General features: G+C 44.6%; 1 protein-coding gene across 1 annotated transcript in view; it reads right to left on the reverse strand.

The window, feature by feature from the left end:
• Window positions 1-9,450, reverse strand: part of ELM1 (fission ELM1-like protein (DUF1022)) — an 87,379-nt gene extending 77,929 nt beyond the window's left edge. Inside the window, exon 1 of the mRNA XM_086777796.1 lies at window positions 8,987-9,450. Within this exon, the coding sequence (XP_086633922.1) occupies window positions 8,987-9,172 (186 nt within the window). The 5' untranslated portion in view covers window positions 9,173-9,450. The remainder of the gene's footprint in view (window positions 1-8,986) is intronic.
• Window positions 9,451-12,976: the final 3,526 nt, after the last annotated feature.

The following is a 12,976-nucleotide window of genomic DNA, read 5'->3' on the forward strand; positions in this document are numbered from 1 at the left end:
AGAGAAGAGTGAGAGAGAGAGAGAACTCACACAATGCTCAAGAATATCTTGATGTCTTATTGAGGCTCAAGGGAGACCTCGTATTTATAGAGATACAAGGGTAAAGTTAGGGTTAGGTCTAATATGGGCGGGCGCCCAACTTATGGGGCGCCCGGCGGACCAAATACAAAGAATGCCGTTACAAGGCCCAAATGGGGGCCAAATGTACAAGTAAATATATGGCCGCGAAGCTCTCGAAAAGAGCTACGCCATGATCAAGGTCCGGAGGCGAAACTGGGACTTTATACCCAACAACCTCCACTTAAAGGGCCAATGAAGCTCTCTAAGTGAAGCTATGTAACTCCCACCCGCTGTAGACACATATCAAGCTGTGCTTTTGGCAAACTTTTGGTGAGAGCATCTACAGGGTTCTCATGAGTGCCAATCTTGACCAAACTGACCAAACCATTATCTAGCACCTGTCTGATGAAGTGGTACCGTACATCAATGTGTTTGGTACGAGCATGAAACATGGCATTCTTAGCCAGGTATATGGCACTCTGGCTATCACAACCAAGGACCGGAGCCCTCTCTGGCAATCCAAACTCTGTGACAAGGCGTGCTAACCAAATGGCCTCCTTAGAAGCCTCTGTGATGACGGAGATGTACTCGGCCTCAGTAGTAGAAAGTGCTACTATCCTCTGGAGTCTAGAGCACCAAGAAACAGCACCACCTGCAAGAGTATAGATGTACCCACTAGTAGACTTGCGGGTATCAGAATCACCTGCCATGTCTGAATCACAATAACCCTGCACCTCAAGTGGAGACCTTTACCATACATAAGGCATTTCTTCTGTGTCCCCTTCAAGTACCTCAAAATAGACTTTATAGCATCCCAATGTGCTTTGCCCGGGTTGGACATAAAACGACTGACTACTCCCACTGAATGAGCAATGTCTGGCTGTGTAGCAACCATAGCATACATAAGAGATCCACAAGCAGAAGCATAAGGGATCCCACGCATAGTACTGGTTGCATCATCATCTTTGGGCAATCATCCTTGGATAGTTTAACATAGGGCTGCAATGGAGCACCCAAAGGCTTAGAATCAGCCATGTTAAATCTATCAAGGACTTTCTGGATATACTTCTCCTGTGAGAGGAAAAGCAACTTCTGTGCTCTGTCCCATCTAATCCGAAGACCCAAAATATGTTCAGCTGAACCCAAGTCCTTCATAGCAAAGGCTGACTTCAGCTGGTCCCTTAAGAGCTTCCAAAACGCTCTTATTCTTCCCGGCAAGGAGCATGTCATCAACATACAGCACAAGTATCACTGGGCTGCCATCTGCATCAGTTTTAGTATACAAGCAATGATCTGCATGGCTACGATTAAACTTCTGGTTAAGCATGAAAGCATCAAACTTTTTGTACCACTGCCTCGGGGCTTGTTTCAGCCCATAGAGACTACGCTTCAGCTTACAAACCAGATGTTCTTTGCCAGGAATGACAAAGCCTTCAGGCTGCTTCATATACAGCTCTTCATCTAAATCACCATGTAAGAAAGCTGTCTTTACATCCATCTGATACAGTTCTAAATCCAAAACAGCAGTGAGAGCAAACAAAACACGGAGGGTGGTCATTTTGACCACAGGAGAGAAGACCTCCTGAAAAATCAATCCCTTCCTTCTGAGCATAGCCCTTAGCAACAAGGCGGGCTTTATACTTAGGTTGGCCGTCAACTGTCTTGACTTTGTACACCCACTTGTTAGGAATAGCCTTCCTTCCTTTGGGCAACTCAACCAAGTCCCAAGTGTCATGTGCATGTAGAGACTTAATCTCCTCCTGCATAGCATGCTCCCACTTGTTTCGGAGTTCACAAGACTTAGCCTCTTTGAAAGAAAGAGGCTCACCCTCATCTGTAAGCAAAACATGTTGCAAAGAGGGATCAAAACGCTGAGGTTCCCTCCGAAAACGAGTAGACCTCCGTACCCAATGATCATTGGCTGGTTGGGGGTCAATATCGGGAGGAATCATAATTTCAGCATCAAAAGGCTGCGGGTTTTCACGAACAGCCTGATTTTCAGCATATAGGGGTTGCTGCCCTACACCTCCAAGAGCATGAAGCGGCTGTCCAACCTCTTCTGGCTCAAATATCACGGACTCATTATGTTCAGCCCTTTGTGAAGCATCCTGGGGCTCATTTTCAGCATCAATGGGTGGCTGCCCTTGCTGAAATTTGACCTTTTTCTGATCACCATGAGAGGCACAAACATTACGGAGCAGCTTTGCCTCATAAAATACAACATCCCGGCTGCGAACCACTTTGTTGGTTGATGGCAACCACACATGGTAGCCCATCTCACCTTCATCACCGTAGCCAACGAAGGTGCCCTTCTCGGACTTAGCATCAAGCTTGTTCCGGTCTTCCTTGCGGATATGCACATATGCATCACAACCAAAGATGTGTAAGTGCTCATATGAGGACGGTTTGCCAGACCAAACCTCCTCAGGGATTCCACCTTTCAAAGCTGTGTGTGGAGATCGATTGCAAACATGAACTGCAGTTTTCAAGGCTTCTCCCCAAAAATCCTGAGAGAGATTAGCTGTGGACAGCATGCATCGAACTCTTTCACACAGTGTACGATTATACCTTTCAGCCACACCATTTGAAGAGGGGCTATAGGGGGGTGTAAGTTCCCTCTTAATGCCATTATCATCACAAAATTTCTGAAATTTAGGACTAACAAACTCACCCCCATTGTCAGTGCGTAAGCATTTAATCTTCACTCCAGTTTGAGTATGAACAAATGCATAAAACTTTTGAAATGCAGCAAAAGCATCATCCTTAGATTTCAACAAAGTGATCCATACTTTTCGTGAGTGATCATCCACAAAAGACACAAAGTACTTTGAACCACCTTTAGATTTAATGGGCATGCTGCATACATCAGTGGACCAAGTCCAACTTTTCAGCCTTGCGAGAGGCACGAGAGGAGTAAGAACTCCTATTCTGTTTCCCATACAAGCAATCATTACAAAAATCAAGCTTGCTTCCTTTTGCATCAAACTTGTTCAAGGAGGACAAAATGGAGAGACCCTTTTGGCTCATGTGGCCAAGTCTCTTATGCCAAAGCTCCATGTGGGAGCGTACCTCTGCAAAAGCAATAAACTTACCAGACAAAGCCTGACCATGAAGGCTATATAATGTTCCTTTCTTGCATCCTTTTGTAATCAGCCTTGTGCCTTTGGTCAATTTCCATGTGCCATTTCCAAATATGGCCGTGTATCCCAAGGCATCAAGCTGGCCCACAGACAGGAGACTGGTTTTCAAACCAGGCACATACCTCACATTTGGCAGCACAAACTCACTACCATCCTGCAAAGTCAAATTCACGGTGCCCATGCCTTCAATATTGCAAGCATGATCATTCCCCAAGAACACCTTTCCTCGGGAGCCTGCAGTGAAAGTTGCAAAACACTCCTTGATAGGAGTTACATGAAAAGAGGCACCCGTGTCAATAATCCAAGTCTGTGAAAGCACATCAGATTCATACATCAAGGCATGAATAACATCTGGTTCTGTGACATGCAAGTTATGAACATCAAGAGCATTAGCAGAAAAAACACATAGCACATCATCTGAGTCAGACAGTTCCTCTATGACAACACCAGAGGCCACATTGGCCTTGCTCTTGTCCTTTTCGAACTCTTCTGCTTTGCTGGAATTACTCTCTTTTTCCTTCTTTTTGTCATTTGAATGACTGGATTTCTTCTTCCGGTCTTGCTCCATCTTGTAAAACTTGCAATCTGGCTTCTTGTGGCCTTTACGACCACACTGATAGCATGTAACATCAGACTGCTGGCCCTTGCTCTTGCTTCTACCCTTTGAACTGGTAGTAGTATTTCCCCGCTTGGTCGTCCTCGCTCGTGAGACATTTGCAGAACCGCTAGTCTCTGAGGTCTTCCTCCGGATATCTTCATTGAGAATAGCACCCCTGACTCCATCAAAAGTTAGGTTGGGATTTGTCCCAAGTGACACCACAAGTGTCTCCCAAGAGTCAGACAAAGTAGTGAGAAAAAGATAGCTTTCAACTTATCATCAAAAGCAGGCAATCCAGAATCCTGCATCTGATTAAGCACCCCTGTGAAAGCAGTAATATGCTCTACTGCATTCTTAGAATCATCAAGTTGCATATTCATGAGTTTCCTGATGAGATGTACCTGTTCACTGGCGTGGTGATCTCATAGGTGCTTCTCAGCTTCTCCCAGACGGCATAGGCTGTTGTCAGCCCTTTGAGGTCAACAAGAACCTCATCAGCAACAGCCATCTGGAGATAGGCAACGGCCTTTCTGTTCAGGACTCCCCATTCATCATCTGTCATAGCAGCAGGTTTGAACTGCTCAAGTGCAGTATCACATTCCCGCAGATAGAGGATATTCTGAATCCTCACCTTCCAAAGATCAAACCCAATGCCTGCAAACTTCTTAATCTCTAGTAGACCCTTAAGATCACTTGTAGACGCCATGACTTATCAAACTGACACTTCAAAAAGTAAGCAATAGCAAGATGTTATGTACCAGATACGGGTTGACAGTAGGATGCTCGTAGATTGATGAAACAACTTCAAGTGAAGAAGACGGCGGAAGAGAATCACCGGATGTCGATGTAAACCCGAGGGGCAGCCGGAGATACTGCAAAAGAGGACCGGGGCAGCTCTATATTGATGCTGAAGTGAATCCGGGGCAATATGTTGCTGTCTTTGGGGCTGCTCGTAGTTCCTGGCTGCTGGAGGCAACGTCGGCTGCTGCTAGTGGCCATGGGGCTGCTGGCTGCAGCCCGGGCTGCTTGCTGGTGGCCGTGGGGCTGCTGGCTGCAGCCCTAGCTGCTGCTGGTGGCCGTGGGGCTGCTGGCAGCAGCGTTGGCTGCTGCTGGTGGCCGTGGGGCTGCTGGCAGCAGCGTTGGCTGCTGCTGATGGCAGCCGTACAGGAGGCAGCCGTAGAGCAGGGAGAGGAAAAACAGCAAACGCTGCTGATTGCAGCAGCACAGCAGCAGAAACGCAGCAAAGGGGGCAACAGGGGAGAGGAAAACGCAGCAGAAGGGCAGCGTAGAGTGGAGCAGAAAACGCAGGAGAGGGGAAGAGCAAGAAAAACGCAAAACAGGCTCCTGCGTTTAAAAAAAAAACAGAGCAGCGCTCTGAAAGAAAAAAAACGCACCAGATTGATGATAGAAGGGAGGTGTTTGACGCGAAAAACGCAGACAATCCCGTAGTCAAGTGGTGGAAGACACCTCTAACTCCATAGCTTCTGCATACAGCTTCCCTCCATAGCTCTGATACCAGTTGTTGGAGGAGAATGACTCAAACACAAGAGCTTGCAGCCAAGGAAGTGCAGAGGAGGTAGAGAAGAGTGAGAGAGAGAGAGAACTCACACAATGCTCAAGAATATCTTGATGTCTTATTGAGGCTCAAGGGAGACCTCGTATTTATAGAGATACAAGGGTAAAGTTAGGGTTAGGTCTAATATGGACGGGCGCCCAACTTATGGGGCGCCCGGCGGACCAAATACAAAGAATGCCGTTACAAGGCCCAAATGGGGGCCAAATGTACAAGTAAATATATGGCCGCGAAGCTCTCGAAAAGAGCTACGCGATGATCAAGGTCCGGAGGCGAAACTGGGACTTTATACCCAACAATCGAAACAGTCAATCATTGGTATCAAGTGGGTCTACAAGACCAAGTATACATCTGACGGGTGGGTCCGTGGACAAGTACAAGGCCAAACTTGTGGCTAAGGGCTATGCTCAACGGCCACGCATCGACTATGAGGACACTTTTGCGCCGACAGCTAGGATGGCCACAATTCAAATAGTTCTTGCCCTTGCCTCTCATCAGCAGTGGCCGGTGTATCAAATGGATGTTAAATCTGTGTTCCTCAATGGTGACTTGTTGGAGGAGGTGTATGTTGAGATTCCGGGCTCAAAACGTATGGTTTACATGTTGCGGAAGGCCTTGTATGGTCTTAAACAGGCTCCCAAGGCTTGGAACCAAAAGATTGATGCTTTCCTTCAAAGACAAGGTTTCCTCTATGTGGATCTGAACTCGTATCTCTTTTGGGAACGTGGTATGGTCACATTGATTATCCTCTATGTGGATGATCTTATCCTCACTGGCAATCATGTGGAGAACATAGCCGTGACGAAGATTGCCTTGTCAGAGGAGTTTGAGATGACGGATTTAGGCTTGCTCCATTTCTTTTTGGGATTGGAGACTCGGCAGACCCAGAGGGGGTTCTTTGTTTCTCAGCAGCGATATGTTCATGAGTTACCGGAGGCTTTGGGATGAAGAACTGCAAGCCTATTTCATCTCCGATGGACCCGAATACCAAACTTATTGTACATGATCCTTGTGTGCGGGTTGATGCCTCTTTATATCGGAAAATTGACGGTTCATTGATTTGGTTGCTGAACACCAGATTGGACTTAAGTTTTCCGATTGGGCTGTTGAGCTCATTTATACAGACGCCTTTGAAGACTCATTGGGAGTCGGGACGCAATATTTCGGATCTTGCGGTATCTGCAAGGTACGAAGGATCTTGGACTCTTTTATGACACTGGAGGGGGATCGAAGAACTGAGTCCGTCTCTAAGGTTGGGGTGACTCTGAATTGGGAGGAGATCCAAACACGAGGAGATCTACTTCAGGATACGGCTTTACCCTTGGCTCAGGAGTGATTTCTTGGAGAGCAAGAAGCAACCAACTATTACCTTGTCTTCCACTGAGACAGAGTATCGGGCTGCTTGTGGTGCTACTTGCGAGGTGGTGTGGCTGAGGAGGTTACTTGGCGAGATCGGGTTTCCGCACAGAAGGAACCCACAATCATCCAATGCGACAACCAGAGCTATATAGCTATTGCTCGAAACCCGCTCTTCCATGCCCGAACCAAGTATATAGAGATACAATAGCACTTTGTTCGAGAGAAGATTTTGGATGGTGACATCTTGCTAGCCGTTTGTTCGACGGAGGACAATGCGGCAGACCTCTTCACAAAGCCTCTTCCTCAACAGATGCTCAGTCAGCACTCCAGCTCACTACGATTGGTTTCGCATCCAAGAGCTGAGAGGAGGTGTTAGCATTCAGCTCCTATCTATACCATACCGTACCATGTGGAGTGAGGGCATGTGATGTGGGTGTGCTCGCCCGTGGGAGAAGTCCCCGATTATGTCCATATTTTTTTCCAGTTTTGTAGGCGTGTAGTGGAAGGCTATTTTCTTTCTCGGGCCGGCCTGTAGAAGGCGGCTAGCCATGGGGGCCCGCCTAGAGGCTGGCCGACCAGGCTAAGCTTGGTCGTGGGCTAGCCGACAAGGTCATGCCTGGTCGTGGGGCCCCTATAGGACTGTCAGCCTGTTTATACAGGGCCAACTGGCTGTCCCTAGTCCATATATATATAGGCACCTTGCCTCCCCCCCACGTCTTGTACCGGTTTTAGTGTGTATAGATCAGAGTTTCAGAGCACATCTCTTCTCCAGCACTTCTACATATTTTGCTCTCAATTTTCGGTCTAATTTCCGCCGCACATTCTAACATACCATTCTTAAGAAGCCGAAAAAGAGTCAGTTCCGAAGCCTCTACCTTTGGAACCAACCAAACCAGATTCCATATTGCTAGATGCAGTGAAGGAGAATTGAGTGGGAGGTGAAAGTTGGCCTTCCATGGGTCATCATAATCACCACAATATTTTCTCTGATGTGATAGGTAACCACTTCATTTCTCCCCATCGTCTCCTAGGGAAGGAGAACTAGATTCCATATTGCTAGATGCAGTGAAGGAGAATTGAGTGGGAGGTGAAAGTTGGCCTTCCATGGGTCATCATAATCACCACAATATTTTCTCTGATGTGATAGGTAACCACTTCATTTCTCCCCATCGTCTCCTAGGGAAGGATCAATGCACATCCCTGACACATTGGATGTGATTACTTGCATGCCACTTATCCGCAACCTATCCAACCTACCCATGTGCAGCCAAACACATTCATAATGCTAGCTGCGCGTGGCATTGCTATTCACCGATAAAACCACATGGAAGCCTGCCAAAGCCATCTTCAAACCTTGTGTCAAATCCTCTTTCAGGATAGTGGCTGCTCGAACTTGCTTCTCCTCATGACACACCCCAAAAAAAGAAAGAAGAAGGTTGTGTTTGGGTGGTGTTTGTTGGTGGGGTGGTGGTTTTTTTTTGGGTGGGGGGAGGGGGGGGCATTGATTTTAACCACCACACCCTTCCTATACATTCAGACCCAGATGGACCATTTGCACCACCCCATTGTGTTGAGAAGCTGGCGACCCTCCTTTCCATTTCCACCCCCTTTTTTTCTCTTATGTAGAACGCCATGTTTAGTTTTTGAAAACATGGTTCTGTCTTTGCAAGGGGCAGTTATACGCTATTGCCATTCTTACTGCATATCACAGGATGTATGAGTGGGATCTCTTGTCTTTGGGGGTATGTTGGTCTCAAGGGCGAGGAGGTTTCATCGTATGCCCGGATGTTGTGGGTTCAATTCCGGTCAGACACAGATTTTAGCCTTTTTGCAGAAGATCCCTTCAGGGAGTGGCATTTAGTTTTTGCGGATGCAATCACGTTGAGGAAGGCTGTCTGACGCCTGATATTTTTAGACAAGTCAAACCCAGACAATAGTCTGGACACTGGAAAAACCCTCTTCTTTGAAAAGAACCCGTGATTCTTTAAAACGAAAAAACTCTTTTCTTTCAATGAATTTCTGTAAAACTATCCATAATCCTTTAAGACGTGCCTAGTGCAGAAAGCTGCAAAAACGTTTTTTTTAGTAGATTTTGAAAACCCACTATCCGATTCATGATCAAAAAGGGGATGCATTCGTGTGCGTGTGTGAGTGAGAGAGAAGAAGAAGAAGCTCTTTTAACGTCGTAGGAACAATCCAAGAGACCAAATATGATCTATCCGAAGAGAGAGAGAAGCGGAGGTGTGCTACACTTACAAAGAAGGAAAAGTTGTCAGCAAGACCCAATGCGTTGATGAGACCTATGCACTGATGTTCCGCACCAGGCGCACCATTGCCGATGATGACGGCACGTCGCACGACACATGAGATGCCTCGGTCGAAGATCTCCGGCATGCTCGCCACGCTGCTGCTTGGGGGCTCCGGCAATTTGATGGGCCTCATTGCCCACTGGTACTATTGCTGCTATTCATAACCTCTTGAAGTGAGATGTTCACCCGACAGCACGCGCAGAGATGTGATTGATGCCCAAATTCTTAAGACGGTGCAGCTCTGTGTTTTTGATATTTTCAATCGCCCAAAATGCATCGCTTCATGCTCTCTCCATCATCTCTCTCTAACAATGTCAAATGAGGTGGAAAGAGCATTATAAATAAACTAGTATTGGACCCAGGTGTTGCTAAGGCAGCTAGGTTCCAAAAAGAACCGGTTCACTTCAACATAGAACCATCTTCAAGAATCGGAGGAAAAACACGCTTTGTTTCTCCAAAATTTAGGCCATGTTTTAAGTAAACACAATACATAATTTCAAGTGACCTCATATATACATATCTCAAAATTACATCCATATCTCACATAGATTTATAACGAGAACAAATATCATAGTAATGTAGCATACAAAGATGCAAAAAAAGACCAATATCACATATTTTCAAAATCCATCACACAAAATTACCTAAGTTAACAATATATATATCCATACAAGTCACCAATCTAAGTCAATAATGTCAAAATCAGCAAATTGAATTATTCTCCTACAAGAAGGATCATTCATATGTCTCACAATACTCTTTGTATTGAAAGGCGGTGATCCGTCCCCCACGTGCTCTACTATCAATGAACAAAAAGGACCTACACAAACGACAAAACGATAAATAAAATCTCAAAAAAAAACCATACAATAGAAAAACATAATCAAGATTACCTCGTACAATAGAACATTCAGTGGATTGTACATGAGGAGCTCTAGTATGAAACTCATAACGAATACCAATTATCACGATGGATATAAGAAACAACTAGTCGTCGAATATTTAATACCCCTCAAAAGATGCAAAGCATCTCTCCATCTCTCTCCGAAATAAATAAACGGCCCACTTTTCATCGGGAACACTAATTCCGTACATCTCGTAGCGTTCATGGACAACTCTCACCATAAAGGTAGCAATGTCATGCAGTATCCTAAAATAAAAGCATAACAAATAGGTTCAACAAATATTTATACGATGTCTCCCTAGCCTAATAGTTACACTTATACTTACCCATCCTTATAGGCATCAATCATAATCCCTCCTACGTGACCGACAATAATAGGAGCTGACCATAGACGTGGCTCTGTACAAACAGACATCAATATAGAATGCCATGTTCCATACTATGTAATCAAGAGAAGTTATGTAAATATAAAGAATAACTAGCCTACTATCCTTGACAAAGGCATGTCCAATGTAAAGATAACCTCAGACATATCTAAACAACAAAAATAAATACTTTTACCATGGACAAATGTGTATAAAAAATAAATCACAACAACATTAATCAAAACACAAAACTTAAATAAGAAACCTGACTTGTCGCTCTGAAGTCTTCAAGATCTTCTTATAAATAAAGTTATTTGTCATCATAGGTGTATAACTTTGAAGATCATCAAATGAAGACTCTACATTAGCATTATCCTCAAGCAATACCTTCACAAGATGAGGAGATCATGCTCGTGAGCAGCGCAACATACAATTGCCCATGAGTAAACACTGGAGTCACCAAATACAACCCCAAGACATTCGGGTTTGGCCTTGTGATTTGTTTATTGACATGCCAAATGCTAGCCGCAGGGAAACTGTCTCCGTCTTATATTGAATAGTAGTTGAGTCTCAGTGCATATAAAGTTAATCCATGGAAGACGTACTCTTTCACCAACTTTAGTACCAGTGATGATTTCAGTCTCCGAGTGAAAGGCCTTGCATATCATATGTGTACCGTTACAAAGTCCATGCCTTGGATCCAAGTTACAAAGCAAAATAACAGGAGCTTCTAACTTTAAAACCAAGTAGTGAGGTGGATATTCACCTCGAAGGTCGATTGCATTCAAAAATTTCGTGGAATATAGGAATGAATTTTCATCATTTTTAAGAATTGAATCTACATTGAAATATAGGAATGAATTTTCATCATTTTCAAGAATTGAATCTACATTGAAATATTGCTTAGGCTCACCAAGCATTGCATCCAAAGCTATCTTATTCACAATATCCACTTGACTATTTATTGGAGCAAGAATAGCACACTCACTAAAGTATGAAGCATACGTCATAGTGATAGAGTATACCCAATGTACCAAGTCTTTAAGGGTCGATCTTTGTCAGATCATATTACTTGGTAGTGCCACCATCGGATTATCATCACTACAATCCACTCCATTCCCAATATTCATGACCCACTATTTAAACTCATTGCATCCATTAGTATTGCTTGATTGAATATGCATATTTCCAGTCAACTTTAGAACTTTGATAGAGTTCTATGGAAAGGAACGACACAATGTTGCATTAACAATATCCTCACCTCTTCCCTTCATAATAACAGGCAAGATTTGTCTAAAATCTCCCCCCATTAATACAACCTTTCCACCAAATGGCTTATCTGAGAATAATACATCTTGTAAGCTCCTATCCAATGTTTCAAAAGCATAACGACGAATCATTGGAGCCTCATCCCAAATAATGAGCTTACAAACTCTCAAAACCTTTGCAAGTTGTCCATATATAGGGATTTTATAAGTTGAAGAATTGTGTAGTTCCAGAGGTATCTTGAATCTAGAATGTGCAGTATGTCCATTCGCCAAGAGTAGAGAAGCAATACCTAACGATGCAGTGGCCAGAGCAACATGCCCTTGTCCACGTAATCGCGCAAGCAAGCAATTATACAAATATGTCTTGCCTGATCTCCTCGGACCATCTAGAAAAAAAATTTCATCTACACCTGTGGCAATTGCATGCATTACAACTTCAAAAGCAATGTGCTAGCAATCTGTTAATGGTGACTCCATAGCAATTGATAAGTTAGATTGTTCGACAATATCAAAATCTCTCTCTTCCAAAAGCAATCTGTTTTCACCGAAGACTTCCAAATCAGTTCTGTTTAGTTTAGGCATTCCTTCAAAATCTGCCAATATCCGTCTGTGAGAGCACGAAGAATTTCTTCTAAATGCAATAGCGCTTGAGTTTCCCCTAATTGTTCAATATCGGTAAATTGACCCTTGCTTCTCAATAATTGGTATAGAAAATCTTCTATCATTGCTTTTCGAAATCTCTCCCGCAATATTCCTAGATAGAAAGGCTCACAAAACAGCAATATAGTCTTCGAGAGGACATTATGGGGTGTAGCACATTCTCTGGTGTATGACATTCTCTCTGTTGGAGCACAGTCTCTCTTGTATTATTCTTTTCGGCATTTTGTTATACAGTATTATGCTCTTGTGGTGTTTAGTCTATCTCTCTATGTGAATGAGGTGAGTGAGTGGTCAATGGTGGGTGTGGTGTGAGTGAGAGGCCTGTAGTAGGGATACTGCGGTGTGAATGAGTGGTCAATGGTGGGTGTGGTGTGAGTGAGAGGCCTGTAGTAGGGATACTGCGGTGCTAAGTGGTGGTCGGAGAGCATGGTAGATAGTGTAGAGCATAGGTCTTGCATGTCTAGCCAGTGAGGTCAACTCATCCTTGGCGGGTATCCTTCCCTGAGAGGATCCATGCTCCCCTTCCCCCAACCCTAGTGTTTGTGTTGGTAGTTTGCGAGCTCCCTAGGGAGGACCGACGGAGTTATCCACACAGCTAAGACAAAATTTGGCGATCACGGTGGGTTGGGCCACCCTCAGGCAGTTCTTGGCTACCTTTCGGCCTGGGAACTACTTCGACCTCATTACTCAAGAGCTCAGCCAACTCTCCATGAAGGCGGGGGAGTCAGTGGCCCAACTTG

This window comes from Cibotium barometz, chromosome 38 (genome assembly GCF_041138505.1).
Source record: "Cibotium barometz isolate CiBa-2024 chromosome 38, ASM4113850v1, whole genome shotgun sequence".
Taxonomy (NCBI): domain Eukaryota; kingdom Viridiplantae; phylum Streptophyta; class Polypodiopsida; order Cyatheales; family Cibotiaceae; genus Cibotium; species Cibotium barometz.